Source organism: Myotis davidii, unplaced genomic scaffold, assembly GCF_000327345.1.
Source record: "Myotis davidii unplaced genomic scaffold, ASM32734v1 scaffold1273, whole genome shotgun sequence".
In the NCBI taxonomy this organism is placed as follows: domain Eukaryota; kingdom Metazoa; phylum Chordata; class Mammalia; order Chiroptera; family Vespertilionidae; genus Myotis; species Myotis davidii.
This window is the reverse complement of record NW_006284352.1, coordinates 11644-27295: the sequence shown is the minus strand read 5'-3', so window position 1 is coordinate 27295 and position 15652 is coordinate 11644. Positions and strand designations below refer to the sequence as shown.

At 48.8% G+C, this 15652-nt stretch overlaps 1 protein-coding gene across 1 annotated transcript in view; it reads left to right on the top strand.

The window, feature by feature from the left end:
* LOC102767154 (leukocyte immunoglobulin-like receptor subfamily A member 6) overlaps window positions 1-13786 on the top strand; it is a 35921-nt gene extending 22135 nt beyond the window's left edge. Inside the window, 1 exon segment of the mRNA XM_015571583.1 lies at window positions 13650-13786. Within this exon segment, the coding sequence (XP_015427069.1) occupies window positions 13650-13786 (137 nt within the window).
* The last annotated feature ends 1866 nt before the right edge of the window (window positions 13787-15652 follow it).

Genomic DNA, 15652 nt, shown 5'->3' with positions numbered 1-15652 from the left:
CTCTCCTCTGAGTGGTCGCCCCCCAGTGACCCCCTGGACATCCTGATGGCAGGTGAGGAGCCAGTGGGTTCAGTCAGGGACCCTGACTCTGCACAGGTCCTGCTGGGGTCTTAGGTTGTGAGGCCAGAATGACAGTGCAGGCCCCAGGGAGGGAGAGAAACAGAGAGAGACAAGGGGTGGCGGGGGGGGGGGAGACTCAGAGATACAGAAACAGACAGAGAGGAGGGTCCTCAGAGAGTGGCCTGGTGACCCTCAGGTCACAACAAGGTGGGCAGGCAGCTCTCACCCTCCCTCTCTCTCTCTAGGACACCTGCCTGACAGACCCTCTCTCTCCTTGGAACCAGGCCGCAGGGTGGCCTCAGGAGAGAACGTGACCCTGCTGTGTCAGTCACAGAGCCCGAGGGACACATTCCTTCTCTCTAAGGAGGGGCAGCCGACCCCCCCCTGCATCTGAGATCAAAGGATCCAGCTCAGCTGTCCCAGGCTGAATTCTCCATGAGTCCTGTGACCTCAGCCCACAGGGGCACCTACAGGTGCTACAGCTCACACAGCACCTCCCCCTACCTGCTGTCACTCCCCAGTGAGCCCCTGGAGCTCCTGGTCTCAGGTGAGGTTCCCCTGACCCTGTCTGCTGAGCTGTCAGCTCAGGTCCCGTACCCAGGAGAATTATAGGCTGAAATAGTGGTGAGGGGCTATAGGATGGTCATCTAGAAGCTTTTACTTCCTTAGAGGCCCTCCCACCCTGTCCACTCCCTCCCCCTCACCAGCGTCCAGAAGGGGTAGGTGGGCAGTGGGAGTGTGTTAGGAGCCCCAGCACAGATGTAGTAGAAGTCTGAGAGAAGCTCCTACTCCAGCTCCTCACCCTCTTCTTGTCCTTCCCAAGAACCTGTGGGACCCCAGCCCTTCACCACAGGCCCAGATGAGGAGCCCAGAGAACACAGCTGGTATCCCCCTGGAGGACAGTGTGAGGACAGCACAGGGAATCCACAGTCCTGAGTCCCAGTCTCAACCCTGCTCCATCCAAGCTGGGTGACCTGGGGTATGTGATTGACCTCTCTGAGCCTCAGTGAAGTGGGTGGTGGGGTTAGCAATCCCTGGTGCATGACCGCTGTGAGGTTAGAGGAGATGAGGGACAGACCCCAGCACGTGCCTCACACACAGTAGGTGCTCATCAAATGGCATCACTGGCTCATTCATGACATCACTCATGTCCTAGGTCCCAAATGGAACCTGAACACTCTGATCGGGATCTCGGTTACCCTCGCCCTGCTGCTCTCCCTCCTCCCCTTCCTCCTCCTCCGGCACCAATGTCAGAGCAAAGGCAGGACGTCAGGAGAGTAGGGAACGGGGTTACCTGGGTCACACAATGGGGGGCTCAGAGCACCTGCCATAGGAAATCAAATAGATGGAGATGGTCAGCTGAGAAAAGACTTTTCCAGAATCCGAAATCAGAAAACCTAGAAAGAAAACCATGTCAGACAGTCTCATGAAATATGCACACAAGTGGGTGTTAAGGTTTTGGTTATTTTAATCTTTACTGTCCAGATTATTACAGATGTCCCTCTTTTTCTCCTCCATAGCTCCCTTCCACCCCTTTCCCACTCCACCCCAGCCCCTGCCACCCCACTGTCTGCGTCCATAGGTACTGCATACATACATATAAGATCTTTGTCCCATCTCTTCCCGCACTCCCCCCACAACCCCTTCCTCCCAAGAATTGTCAGTCCACTCCATTTCCATGCCCCTGATTCTATTACATTCACCAGTTTATTCGGTTCATCAGATTTTTTATTCATTTGATTTTTAATTCACTTGTTTATAGATATGTATTTGTTGTCACTTTGTTGTTCATCACTTTTTATCTTTACCTTTTTCTTCTTTTTCCTCTTCTTAAAGAATACCCTTCAGTATTTTATATAATACTGGTTCTGGTGGTGATGAACTCCTTTAGTTTTTTCTTATCTATGAAGCTCTATCTGACCTTCAATTCTAAATGATAGTGTTGCTGGGTAGAGTAATCTTAGTTGTAGGTTCTTGCTATTCATCACTTTGAATATTTCTTGCCACTCCCTTCTGTCCTGCATAGTTTCTGTTGAGAAATCAGCTGACAGTTGTATGGGTACTCCCTTGTTTTTTTGCTTCCTCATATTTCAAATCATTGATTTTATTATCAGAATCCTCTACTCTACTGTTGAATCTCTGTATATTATTCTTTATTTCAGTCAGTGTATGCTTAATTTCTTACTGGTCCTTTTCCATTTTTTTGGAGGTTTCTAAGAAGATTCTTAAGTAACCTTATTACCATGGTTTTGAACTCTATATCCAGTAGTTTGCTTTCTTCCATTTCTTTCATTTGTGACATGTTTCTTTGTCTTTGGCTGCTTCCCTGTGTTTGTTTCTGTGTATTGGGTAGCTGTTAAGTCTCCTTGAGTTGATAGAATGGTCTTGTGTAATAGGTGTCCTATAGGGCCCAGTGATTCAGCCTCCTCAGTCACCTGAGGTAGACACTCTTGGTGCACCCTTTTGTGGGCTATGTGAAGTCTTGTTGTAGTTGAGCCTTGATTGCTGTTGGCATCACTGGGATGAACTGAACTCCAGACCAATGGAAGTGCTTCTGTGCAGCAGATACCCTTATGGAGCAAGACGTGCTTCATTGGAGCTTTGGTCCTCCCTGAGTCTGACCCTTGGGTGTGTCACTTATGGATGTGAAGAATTGTAACCTGGTATGATCTTACACTGAGCACTGGGTACACAGGCTCTTGGATCTCCAAGGAGGTGCAAAGTCAGCCACTACCTGTGGCCACCCAGAAGGAGCTACAGAGAGATCTGCAGATTCCTCCTCTTTGTGTGGAATTTGGAAGTGCCCAGATGAGGCCCAGCTGTGAAGCAAAGCAGGCTGCTGTGGTGCTGGCCTTTGAATTCTTTTGATAGCTTTGGGGCTTCCTGACCCAACTGCAGTTTGACAGGTTTTGGGCAGAGAAAGGACCAGTCATTCATATGCAAAAGCCGCTGCACACAGCTTGGGTGGGGTTGTAAATTGGGTAGGGTGGGGTCTCAGGGAATCTCCAGGGTAGAGCAAACAGCAATGGCTGCCAGTCAGCTCTGCCCTGGAGAGGTCCCAGCTCAGGAACAATGACTATTTTGAACACCTCCGTCTGGAAGAAAGCCTCCCCCATGTTCCTGCCCTGATGCCAGACAGACCAGTTTCTCTCCATATGTGTCTGGTTCCCCCAAAGTCTCACCCAGTACTGGAGCTCAGAACAAGTGGGAGCTTGTATCTCCCTCCCAATTAAAAAAAGCGGCATACCCAGGTGCTAGCCCAATCTGTGCCTCCGCACCTCCTACCAGTCTCAATGTGCTTTCTTCTTTACCTCTCTAGTTGTAGTACTTCCACTCAGCTAGCTTTCCTGCAGTTCTGGATGATAGGTGTTCTGTATTTTAGTTCTAATTTTGCATGGTTGTGGGAGGCAGCAAGTACATGTGTTTACCTATGCTGCCATCTTGGTTGACTTGAGTGTTAAGGTTTTATTCTTTCCTGTGGAATCACATGGGGAGTGTCTCCTAACCTCACAGCACTGAGACTGTCCCTCTTGACCAGCCCAGAGAGGGGCTGATGTCCAACCTCCTGTAAGGGCCACAGACCCAGAGCCCAAGGACAGAGGCCTGCAGATCATGTGACTCCTGCCCCAAAGGCCTGAAATATCCACCATCTATGGCCCATCTCTGACCCTAAAACTCATGTCTCCTCCCCCAGTTGAAGCCCAGCTTTGGACAGCCAAGAAGAGACTCTTTGTGAGAGGAAGAGACAGCTGCTCTGGGGGAGCGGGCACAGGGATTTCAGGAGGCAATTGGGACAGTTAGGCTGGGAGGGTGTGGGATCAGAGTGAGAAGACCTGAGATGCACACTGCCTGACCTGATGCCTCAAATCACCCCTGAGTTAGTGGTCCATCTGGGAGCAGGCAGGGCCTGCAGCTCTCAGAACTTGGGGACCTGCCAGGAGACACCTCCCTGTTCTGCGCCAGCAGATGCTGTCGTGAAGGACCCACAGCCTGGGGAGAGTGTGGAGCTGGACCCTCAGGTGAGAACCCTTCTCCTGTTCAGGCTACAAGGACATTTCTGTCACCCAGTTTAATTCAATGGTTCATTCCCTGTCTCCACCTCTCCTTGTTCTCAGCGGTGTCCACACTGACCTCTCCTTCTGGGCCCCCAGGCCATCCTGCTGAGCCTCACTCCTCCTGGTTTCCTTGTGACCTCATGGCTCCTTCTACTGGGCCTCCTTTGTTGGCCCCTCATCCTCTGTCTGACCTTGTGAAGCCCCAGGTCTCAGGAGGATGCAGAAATAAGTGAATTACCCATAGGTCACCAACATCCCTTTCATTCATTCATCCAGCAAATGTGAAAGGGGCTGTTTACAGCTGCTTTTAGGGGCCATTGTGCAGCCCTGAGCCACACTGTCTCCACACTCCTTGAGCTCACCTGTGTGTGAGGGAGACAATATGCAAACAAGCAGACAGTGTCTCAGAGAGCAAAGTGCTGTGAAGGAACATAAAGTAAGAGGGGGGGATAGAGTGCATGGTGGGGGGACAGGGAAAAGAGCGGGTGCTGAGGCAGGACATGCTTCTTCAGGAAGGTGGGCCATGAGGCTGGAGCCAAATGAGCAAGAGAGAGCGCATTAGGATAAGAGTCAGAACAATAGAAGCGTCCAGAGACCCCAGGTCTTAGGAAGGCCCTGAAGATTCCATAAGGAAAGGGAGCTAATCTGTTTAAAGTTTAAGTCATCTCTCTCTCAACATGTGCTTGAAGTCTGGAGGATTTCAACAGTGGGATAAAGGAGACACTATTCTGTCTCACTGTCTCCAGCAGAACAGGCAGGATGAAGACCCCCAGGGAGTGACGTACGCCCAGGTGAAACACTCAAGACCAAGACCCAGGCAGGGAATGGCCACCTCTCCTTCCTCCCTATCAGGGGGATTACTAAATAAGAAGGGAAGACAAGCAGAAAAGGACAGAAAGATGGACAGTCAGGTGGGTCCTATCCTCTCCCTACCCCAAGGCTTCCCCAACTCTAACCACATTTCATCCTACTCACTCTCCCCCTGCTCCAGGCTGTCGCCTACGCCCAGCTGAACCACTTGACCCTCAGACAGAAGACATGTGCACCCCCTTCCTCCCTGTCTGAGAAGCCCCCAGATGAGCCCAGTGTGTATGCTGCTCTGTCGGTCTACTAGCCCAGGAAAGACCCAGACCCCACCCTCCAGGGAAGGGATTCACATTTCCCAGGAGGGGTGGAAACCTGACATGGACCCCCACAGCTCCTGGAAACCTCTGGGAGTCACCTGATTTTATAGTCAAGATAAGCAATATCACCTGACCAGTGTTGCTCATTGGGTGAGAGTCAACCTATGAACCATGAGGCGACAGTTCCTTTCTTGGTCAAGGAACATGCCTGGGTTGCTGTCTCGTTCCCCAAGAGGAGGTGTGCCGGAGGCAGCCAATCAATGATTCTCATCATTGATGTTTCTATCTCTCTGTCCCTCTCCTCTCCTCTCTAAAATCAATAAAAATCCATAATAATAAAAGGCTAATATGTAAATGGTCATCACTCCTTCATGCATAACAATTGATCAGCAGGAGGCTGCATCCCTGCCCGGCATTGGCTAGGGATGTGACTGATCCTGACTGACTCTGCATCACCGCCCAGTGCCAGCCAGGGACATGATGCGCTGGTGAGGCTTCACGGAGGTGGGGCCAGCCAGGTCTGGGTCTTGTTCAATGGGGTTGGGGCCGGCTGGGTCTGGGTCTCGCACAATTTTGAGGGTGTGTGGGTGGGCGGGGACTTGACTCTGGGTCCCACTGCATTCCCCAGATTCTGACAGGAGGGAGATTTTTTCATATACATTTTACTAATTTTCTTTCATTTCTGACACTTCTATTATAGAGAAAAGGCAAATAGCAACATTAAAATATTTCCTCTAATTAATTCCCTTTTAATATGCGCAAATTTTGTGCACTGGGCCAGTAGTATATTAATAATGAGATAACAAATATCCTTACATTTTTTTAAATAAAGCAACAGACTTCTCAATAAGGAATGTGTGAACCAAAACTGAAGTGAACATTTTTAATTAAATGATAATGTAAATATTACACATCAAATCTATTAAATGAGAAAACTAAAAACCATGAATGATAGAAAAGAAAATGCCTTAAAAAAATCATCGGTCTATGCTATCATATCAAGTATTTAGAGGGGTAAAAAGATTGGATTGAATCTTTAGCTCCATAGATGACTGGATGAGAAAGATACACAATGATGTATACACAATGGCATATAAGTCAGCCATAGGGAGGGGAAAATGGGAGCTGGATAGGCAGACCTGTCAGGCACATGGTCTGAAGGCCAGGCTTGAAATGCAACTAAATTGGAGCACATTCACCTGGAATTTCCAACTGTGGTCCAGCTGAAGAGGTAACTTATAACAAGGAAGAACAGAAGGCATCTGAAGCCCAAACATGGGAGTTTTCATTGGCAACTACACACCTGAGGCATTGGCTCAGGGAGGGAGATGTGAGTTGCCTGAGGACAGGTGAGGGAGGGAAGCAGGGCAGGGAGACCTGAAGAACCAGTAGCCAGGAGTCCTGCATTGGGTCATTCATATGCTTCCAAACCCAAATGGCCATTTTCCCTGGGAGGAGCTATGGCCTCTCAACACTCAGAGGGAAGGTAAAGGGGAAAAAAAACCTGCCCTCAGTGATACAGCCTGTTACACCCTGCATTTTGAGCTTTACTGAGGAAACAAAGGCAGAGGCCAAGCTTATGGGTCTGAACAGTCTCAAGGAGCCCTCAGTGACGCGAGTGGAGAAGGGGCCGTCCGCCCCACTCTTCTAGGAGCCAGACTGATAAAAATTCCAGAGTGTCCCATTGGTCTCCATACTAGGATCTCTGTCCTTGTAATATTTAGGCCACTCATGGAGGAGCAGCTCTGGGTCAGGAAAAAACACCCATCTTATTCCCTGAAAGCAAAACAACGCCAACCCTACCAGAAGCCCTGTCAGAAACAGACTATTGAGTGATTAAGACTGACAGCTGGTGGGCAGGCAAAGAGGGCAGATTGGGCCCTCCTGCTTGACACCAAGGTCCTGTGGAGACAGACACAAGCAGTGGACCGGTGGATCATGTGGAGCTTCAAGCAGGGAGTTAAAAGTCAAAAGACAGTGCCTGGCAGTAATTAGTACCTAAATACCTAACAGGAAGCCTAGAATTGGCAGACAGAAGATTGGGATCCTATGCCAGTTCCACAGGGAATTAAAACTTGGCTGAAGCGAAGGACACTTCACTTCATTTTTTAAAATTTTATTTCTTTTATTTTTTTGCACCTTTTCCTTCCTCTCTTCTCTTTTTTCCCCCTCCCATTTTTCTACACCTTTCTCCTTTTTAGTTTTCCTCTTTCCTTTCCTTTCCCCCTTTTTCAAAAATGGATCTTCTTTATCTATCTGCTTTATTCATTGTTATTATTCTAGTCTCTTGTTTTGTCCATACCTCTAATTTCCTCTTCCCTGCTCCAATTCAATTTCCCTTTTTATTTTTTTTTTTACTACTCAATTTTTATTATTTTTTCTCTCTTCTCTTTTTCTTCTCCTTTTCTCCTAATTTCTTCCATTGTGCTGTTTATGGTCGCTATGTCATTCTTCATTTCTTCTTTATGACAATGGAAGGTTTCAACAGTAGACTAGACTAGTAGACTAGAGGGCAAAATAAGTGAGTTAGAAGACAAGGCAGAAAAAAACACCCAAGCAGAGCAGCAACTGGAAAAAAATTAAAAAGCAGGAGGAAAGTCTAAGAGAATGTTGGGACAACATGAAATGAAACAACATCCAAATAATAGGGGTTCCAGAAGGATAGGAAGTGGAGCAAGTAATAAAAAGCCTGTTTGAAGAAATAATGACAGAAAACTTCCTTGACTTTTGGGAAGAAAAAAGTCACATAAATCCAAGAAGCACATAGAGTCCCAAGCAAAATGAACCCAAAAAGACCTACACCGACACACATCATAATTAAACTGGCAAATGTAAAATACAAAGAAAGAATCTTAAAGGCTGCATGAGAGACAGAAAGTTACCTAAAAAGCACCTCCCACTAGACTATCAACTGATTTCTCAATAGAAACACCGTAGGCCATAAGGGAAAGGAATGGAATGAAGTATACAGAGTGATGAAAAGCAAGGGACCAAATACTCTATCCAGAAAGTCTACCATTCAAAATTAAAGGTGAAATCATGAGCTTTGCAGACAAAAAAAGGCTAAGGGAATTTATTACCACCAAACCAGCAATGCAAGAAATGCTGATCAATGTTTCTAATTCTCTCCCTCCTCTCTGTAAAAAATCAATAAAATATATCTTAAAATGCCAAAGGGACTGTTGTAAAAAGAAGAAATGGAAAGGGAAGAAGGAACACAAGCATAAAGAATAAAAATGGCCACAAACAAGTACCTATGTATAATAATAATAGTGTAATATGCTAATTAGGCCAGGTGTCCCTCCTGACGAAGCCGGGCTGCGAGGGAAGCCTAAGTCCTGGTTGCCTGCCTGGGAAGCCCAGAGGCTGGGTCAGTGGAAGCTAAAAGCTGGTGTTTCTCTCAGGTGTCCCATGAGCTCCCTGGAAAGTGGGGGGAATGGCCCCATCCCAAAGCAACTCACTGACAACCCCTGCCATTGCCCAGCCTTCTGAGCCCCAGCCTATGCTGCTGACCCCTCAGTAGGACTTCAAGTGTTGGGTGGGGCGAGGAGTATTCCACAGGGCTGGGCAGGTGGAGTGCTTTTCCTCAGGCTGATGCTGCTTGGAGTGGATCGATTGTTCCGCCCAAGAAGAATGACAGCTGTGGTATTGGTGGATGCTCTAGCATCGGGTCCGGGTCGCCACGCCTCCACACCTCTCCCCAAAGCCAGACACCCCAGACTCTCCGTGGGTGAGTCCAGTCTTCACATCTTCCCTCTGCCTGTGGGTGAGTGGCTGAAAATGTAAGTTTTGTGTGTTGGCCCTTTATTAATTTATTTTAATTATTTTTTAAAATACTTTTTGTTGATTTCAGAGAGGAAGGGAGGGGGGAAGGAAGGGAGGGGGAGAGGAAGAGAGAGAGATAGAAACATCAATGATGACAGAGACTGCTTCCTGCATGACAAACACTGGGGATCAACCCTGCAACCCGGACATTTGCCCATGACAAGAATCCAACCTGGGACCCTTCACTCCACAGGCTAACACTCTACCCACTAGGGCTTTTTACTTATTTTTTAACACTCAGCCAAGGATATTTTTTCAATTGATTCTTTTTTTCAGAGAGAGTGAGAGGGAGGAAGGGGTGGGGGAGATAGAGAAACATGAGTGTGACAGAGATGTATTGAGGGATTACCTCCCACACATGCCTGGAGAGGGGCTGTATCGAATCTGTAACCCAGGTACATGCCTTTAACTGGGACTCAAAACCCTGACCCTTCTGAGTGTGGTCTGATGTTCTAACCACTGAGAAAAACTAGCCAGGGATGAACATGCTCTTTGTGCTAAACACAGGAAGAGGATAAAATACCTATGTAAGATTTAAAGACACTTGTAGTGAAGGTAAACCCTTTAAAAAATAAAGATCTAGAAAACATTCTACATAAAACACATGGACGTCATATACTCATAGTTCTTGCCCCTTTTACATGAAATTGAAGAGACTTTAGGAAAGAAACATATCTAGGTGCCCTATGGATGGGACTGGAGCTGTCCACAGCCCAGTTCTGAATTCACAGCACGTCTCAGGATGAACATACAAAATAGGGCAGAATTAGGGGAGATGGTGGTGGCCCATGGTCTTAAGATAAACCTCCTAGATACACACCCACATTCCTGGTCAAGGCTGTACCAGGTCTGTGTCAGCTCGACCTCTTCAAAGAAGGTGAGCTGCCCTGGCTTGTGGATTCTGTGATGACAACTTTGAATTCACTTTGTGGTAACAAGTTCGCTCTCTTTATGCATCAGGAAAAGGGATGAACTTCCTGTGGAAGTTTTTATAGCAGAGGTTTTGATGACTTATTTTTCAGTTGTTAAGGTGAATGTCGAGAGGCAAGTTCACAGGATGTGGTGGGCAGAGTCCCCACACCACAGTGTGTGCAGGGCACAAGGTGCTGGTCACACAGGAAGTGGACCAGCTCTCCTCACCCCCCAAAAATAGCAGGTGCTGACGGTCTGACTTGAGCCACATCTCTGAACTGTCCTGTGTAGTTTTCCTAAACTCTACAATCAAATATTGATTTTAACATAGCTCTCTGCCATGTGAAAGTCAAAACAATTATTTGGCTTACATGCTTAATATTCCAGTGCCAAGCTAATGAATAAAATGGTTAAGGATATCCTTTTGTGATAAACACCTCATCAATGTCCTTGTGAGGTGATCACCACACCCCTCCCTCTCTCTTCCACCCTTTCAGACAATTCAGACAGTCTGTATGTGTCCAGGGGCTTCTAGAACATTCTTTCCTCTCTACAATGTTCTCATCCACCTCTTAGGTCTCCACCTACGCACACAGCCCATCCTTCAAACACAGTCTAGACAAGGTCCCAGCTGTTCTCATACAGTTCTTTTTAAATTTCCTTTTTGTAAATAATTAATTCGTACATTAGCCTTAGAATGTCCTAGTCTACTTGTCTGAGTTCTCAAAATACAGGCAGTGTGTCTCCTGGATCATGGTTGTATTTCTGGTACCTGGATTAAATACCTGGCAAGTAGAAGGCGATACATATTTGTTTATGGACGAGTCCAAGAAAGAAAGTAAATTCCACTTGTGGTGGCGGAGAAGGTACGTGATTGCCCTCTTTAGAGCCAGCCAGTCAGGGGTTGCCTCCAACCAAGAACAGGCACCGGCCCTCTTGGAGCAGATGTTCAGACCAGAGTCCTGGAAGTCAGATGAGACCTCAGAGCTGAGCTGTGTCTCCAGAGGCCTGGACTCCCCTGAGCACTCATCCTGGGGAAACTCAGAGCCACCCACGGCGGGGCCACCCATTTGCTGTGGGTCCACATCTGAGGGAAGCCAGAAGGGTGGCAGCAGCTCCTGACTCACCACATCCTGTGCGTCTCTGTCCTTCAGGCCCAGGCCTCCTCCATCTGCAGAGCAGGAGCCCTTAGAGCAGGTGCCATGACGTCCATCCTCTCTGCTCTTCTCTGCCTCGGTCAGTTGTGGACATAGGGAGGGAGAGCAGGAAGGGAGAGGAGACTCATTAGCTATAGCTCATGGGGAACCTCAGGCTTAAGCAGTTCACATGGTTGGGGTCGTGATCAGAGACAATCAGCTCTGACGTCCTGGTGCAAATCTCTGACAGAGACTCTCTTCCAGGGCTGAGTCTGGGCCTGAGGACCCGAGTGCAGGCAGGTGAGTCCTCCCCATGTTCCATGTCCCTCCTCCTACTTCACCCCTGGGGCTCAGGAGGGAGCACAGAGGTCCTGGGATGAGGTGGTAAAACAGGAGGACCTTGAGCTCACCTGGGGAATGATAGGTGGGGAGGGTGCTTATAATGCACCTCTGCTTTCCTTACAGGGAAAGTTCACAAACCCACCATCTGTGCTCGCCCAGGCTCTGTGAAGTCCTGGCAGACACCCTTGAAGCTCTGGTGTCAGGGCTTCAAGAAGAACCCTATTTTCAATCTGTATAGAGAAGGAAAACATGTGCCCTGGGGTGAAGAGACCCCACAGGAGACCACAGACAAGGGCAAGTCCACACATAGGACAGAGCATTCTGCAGGGAGATATCGCTGTAACTGTCTCAGTCCTGCTGGCTGGTCAGAGCACAGTGACCCCCTGGAGCTGGTGGTGACAGGTGAGAGGACACTCAGGGGTCCCAGCCTCAGGCTCTGCCCTCAGGAAGGGGGTCTGCTCTCAGGGTGTCTCCCTCTGCAGCCAAGCCCTGGGGGATGCGAGGGAGTTGTGACCCCATCTAACACGTGCACTCCTTCTCTCCTAGGATTCTACACAATACACAGACTCCCAGCTATGTCAAGAGCTGTTGTGACTTCAGGAGGGTCCAGGATTCTCCCGTGTACCTCACAAGAGGGACTTCATTGGTTGGCTCTGAGGAAGGAAGGAGATCACAACGTCTCCTGGATCCTGGACTCAATGCCACACCCCTATAAACAGCCCCAACCCATTTTGGCCCCAGGCCTTCACCACAGGGCCTTTGGCCCTCAGGGGACTTTCCACCTCAGTTGGACATTCATGTGCGACCACTATTTCAGGAAGGACCCTCAGGAGTGGTCACACACCAGTGAGCCAATGGAGCTCCCGGGCTCAGGTGACTTTAACTTTTGTGACCTCGAGGTGCTGTCCCGAGGAGAGAAATACGGGCTGAAAGCAAAGTGACAGGGTTCTCTGGAAAGGGTCACCCCACAGAGATCAGCTCCTTGGAAACCCTTCGACTTTCACCCACCTCTCTGCCTCACGTGGGGTGTGAAAGGTGCCCGTGGGAGCGGGGGGTCTTAGGGAGGCTACAGGGCACATGCAAGAGGATAATCTGGGTAATTTGGGAATGAGGTTTAGCCCCAGTCCCTCAAACTCTTCCTGTGCTCATTCCTAAAACCCGATGGGGGCCCCTACCCTGCCTACCAGGCCTGATGAGTCACCTTGAACTCTGATCAGAGGGAACACAGATGACCCAAGAAGTTCTGAGTCTCTCAGGGGGTCCAGTCGCCCCTCAAATATTTAAGGCTTGTGTCTTAGGGCTGCTGGGTGTCAAATGAGGATTCTGTGGGACCACAGGGATTCAAAGGTCTGCTGGGAGGTGACGGGAGGGATGGTTGTGGCAGAGGGAGATGTTGGGGCCCAGCCAAGGTTAAGTGAGGAGACGGCAGCTCCCACACTTCACTTTCCATCCTGATCCCCAGGACCCACTGAGAATTGGACACCCACAACCACAGTGTCAGGCCTTCAGAGAGGTAAGTGAGGGTCTCTGTGGGGAGGTGGTGGGTGTGTCCATGGGGGGTGGGGGCTGAGTCATGCAGAGGGTTCAGTTACCTCTGATTTGGACACATCTTTTCCCTTGTGTGTCTCCAAGTGTAAGGGAGAGGTCACTGTCCAGAGCTTAGATTTCCTGTCAGTTCTGGCCCTGACCTCCTGGGAGAGGGGGCACCACAGGGAAGCCCCCAAGTCGTGATGTTATGGGGCCTATCCCCTCTGCATCAGTGATGGTGACACTGTACAGGGAGGGACAGGCAGGACAAGGGTCCGGGCACCCAGGTCCTGTCCCTCAGCTCAGGAGGGAACAGGGTGGATCAGCCCTGGTTAGGCTCCCAACTCTGCTGCTCCTGCTGTGGGGCTGGGGGGTGAGGGACGGTGCAAAAGCTATGATCTGAGAAGTGGGGTATCTGACAGCACAGGGCCCAGGAGGAAGGCTCCTGTCTCCCCAGGTCCTCACTCACACCCTCATGTCATGATTCTCAGGAGCAGATGACACCCTCCGCCCATCACCAAACAACTCAGACTCCAAGATTGGTGAGTAGGAGAAACCCTTAGTTATGGGGCTGGGATTAGAGGGTCATGTCCTGTCAAGGGGAGGTGGGTGCTCTGGGTGGATATCCAGGGCCCTGGCCTCTGTGACCTGTTTTTCCAAATTCCCAGCCTCCCACCCCCAAGACTACACCGTGGGGAATCTCATCCGGATGGGCGTGGCTGGCTTGGTCCTGGTGGCACTCGGGGTGCTGCTCTTTCAGGCTTGAAACAGCCAGAGATGGACCCAGGATGCAGCCAGGAGGTGAACCCAGAGGGAACAATGCACTTTTTCGGAGTGGGGGAGCCTTGGAGCCCATCTGAGGACCCCAGGACGTGCTGAAGGCAAGTTGGGGGAACTCCCTGCTGATTTTACGAATGGAATGAACATGGTTTGGTGCAGGAAATGTCCAATTCCCCCTGGACCAGCTTTTTCCTCCATTAAATGTGAGTTTCCAGTTTCCTCTCCATGTCTTGGTTGACTTTCTGTAATGACCCCCACTTCTTTCCTCACCCCTGTGATTTGAAGGATCATCCCACATGGCAGGTGTGGGTCCGCACATCTAACACCTCATGCTCTCCTCCACTTTTTTTAAAAAAGAAAAATTACATTTATTGGGGTGACATTGTTTAATCAATTGTACAAGTTTCAACTGTACAATTCTATTGTACAATATCTGTCTATTTTTACGTGATACCATATTAGTTACTTTTTATCTCCACGTGACCAGATGAAGATAATTGATTCCTTTCTTCTGTTCAGAGGACTTTGCTTGGATTCGGTAACTAAACAAATGGGCAAAATTAGATACAAACCTAGAAAAGAGAATCCAAAACGATGCCTATGCCCCTCTCTGGACCTCACATTCCTTCCAGTCATCATCAGATGTCAACTGTGCTACTTCCCCAATAGTGATATCACTTGGATTTGGCATATCAGTGTTTGATGGGACAGCCTTGTGCTGTGCTGCCTCTGAAAATCATCACTTCTTAGTCTGTGGCATTTGCCATTTTCTGAGTGCATATAATACAAGAATACCATTCAGCCACGAAGGCATAAATCCTGCCAGCTCTGATATGGGTGAGGCCTTGGGGCATTGTGTTAAGTGAGATGAATGGGACTGAGGGAGACAGATACTGTATGTTCTCACTTATATGTGGAGTCTACAAATTCCAAACTCATAGAAACATAGAGTGGAATGATCCTCAGCACAGGCAGCATAGGGGAATGGAAAGATGTTGGACAGAGTGGCAACTTCCAGCCCTGGCCAGTGTTTCTCAGTGATTAGAGCGTTGACCCATGCATCAAGGGTCACAGTTTCAATTTCTGGCCCTGGTCTGGACATGTTTGGGAAGCAACCAATTGATGTGTCTCTCTTACCCAGCCATGGGCCAACTACGCCCCACGGGCCGGATCCGGCCTGTTTGAAATGAATAAAACTAAAAAAAAAAAAAAAAGACCGTACCCTTTTTTGTAATGCTGTTAACTCTAAATTTATATTAGTTCACACAAACACTCCTTCCATGCTTTTGTTCCGGCCCTCCAGTCCAGTTTAAGAACCCATCGTGGCCCCTGAGTCAAAAAGTTTGCCCACCCCTCTGTTCCGGCCCTCCGGTCCAGTTTAAGAACCCATTGTGGCCCTCGAGTCAAAAAGTTTGCCCACACCTGTTCTTACCTCTCTCTCTCCATCTATACTAACAAAAGGGTAATATGTTAATTAGACCAAACATCTTCTGGACGTCCTTCCAGACAAAGCCACAGTGCCAGAGGCCAAGACAGAGGCAGTTAGGGGCCTATCAGGCTGGCAAGGGAGGGCAGTTAGGGGGTGATCAGACCTGCAGGCAGGCAAGTGGTTAGGATCCAGCAGCCCCAGATTGTGAGAGGGATGTCTGACTGCTGGATCGGGCCTAAACCGACAGTCAGACATCCCCTGAAAGGTTCTGGATTGGAGAGGGTGCAGGCGAGGCTGTGGGCCTACCCCCCCCCCATGCACAAATTTTGTGCACCAGGCCTCTAATATAAATATAAGACACTGATTTTGACTCATACACAATAAATAATTTCAACTAAAATAACAAAAAGCAGACTTTGTTGGTTGTTTTCTCCTTTAGAAATGCAGAATTCAACTGTCCTC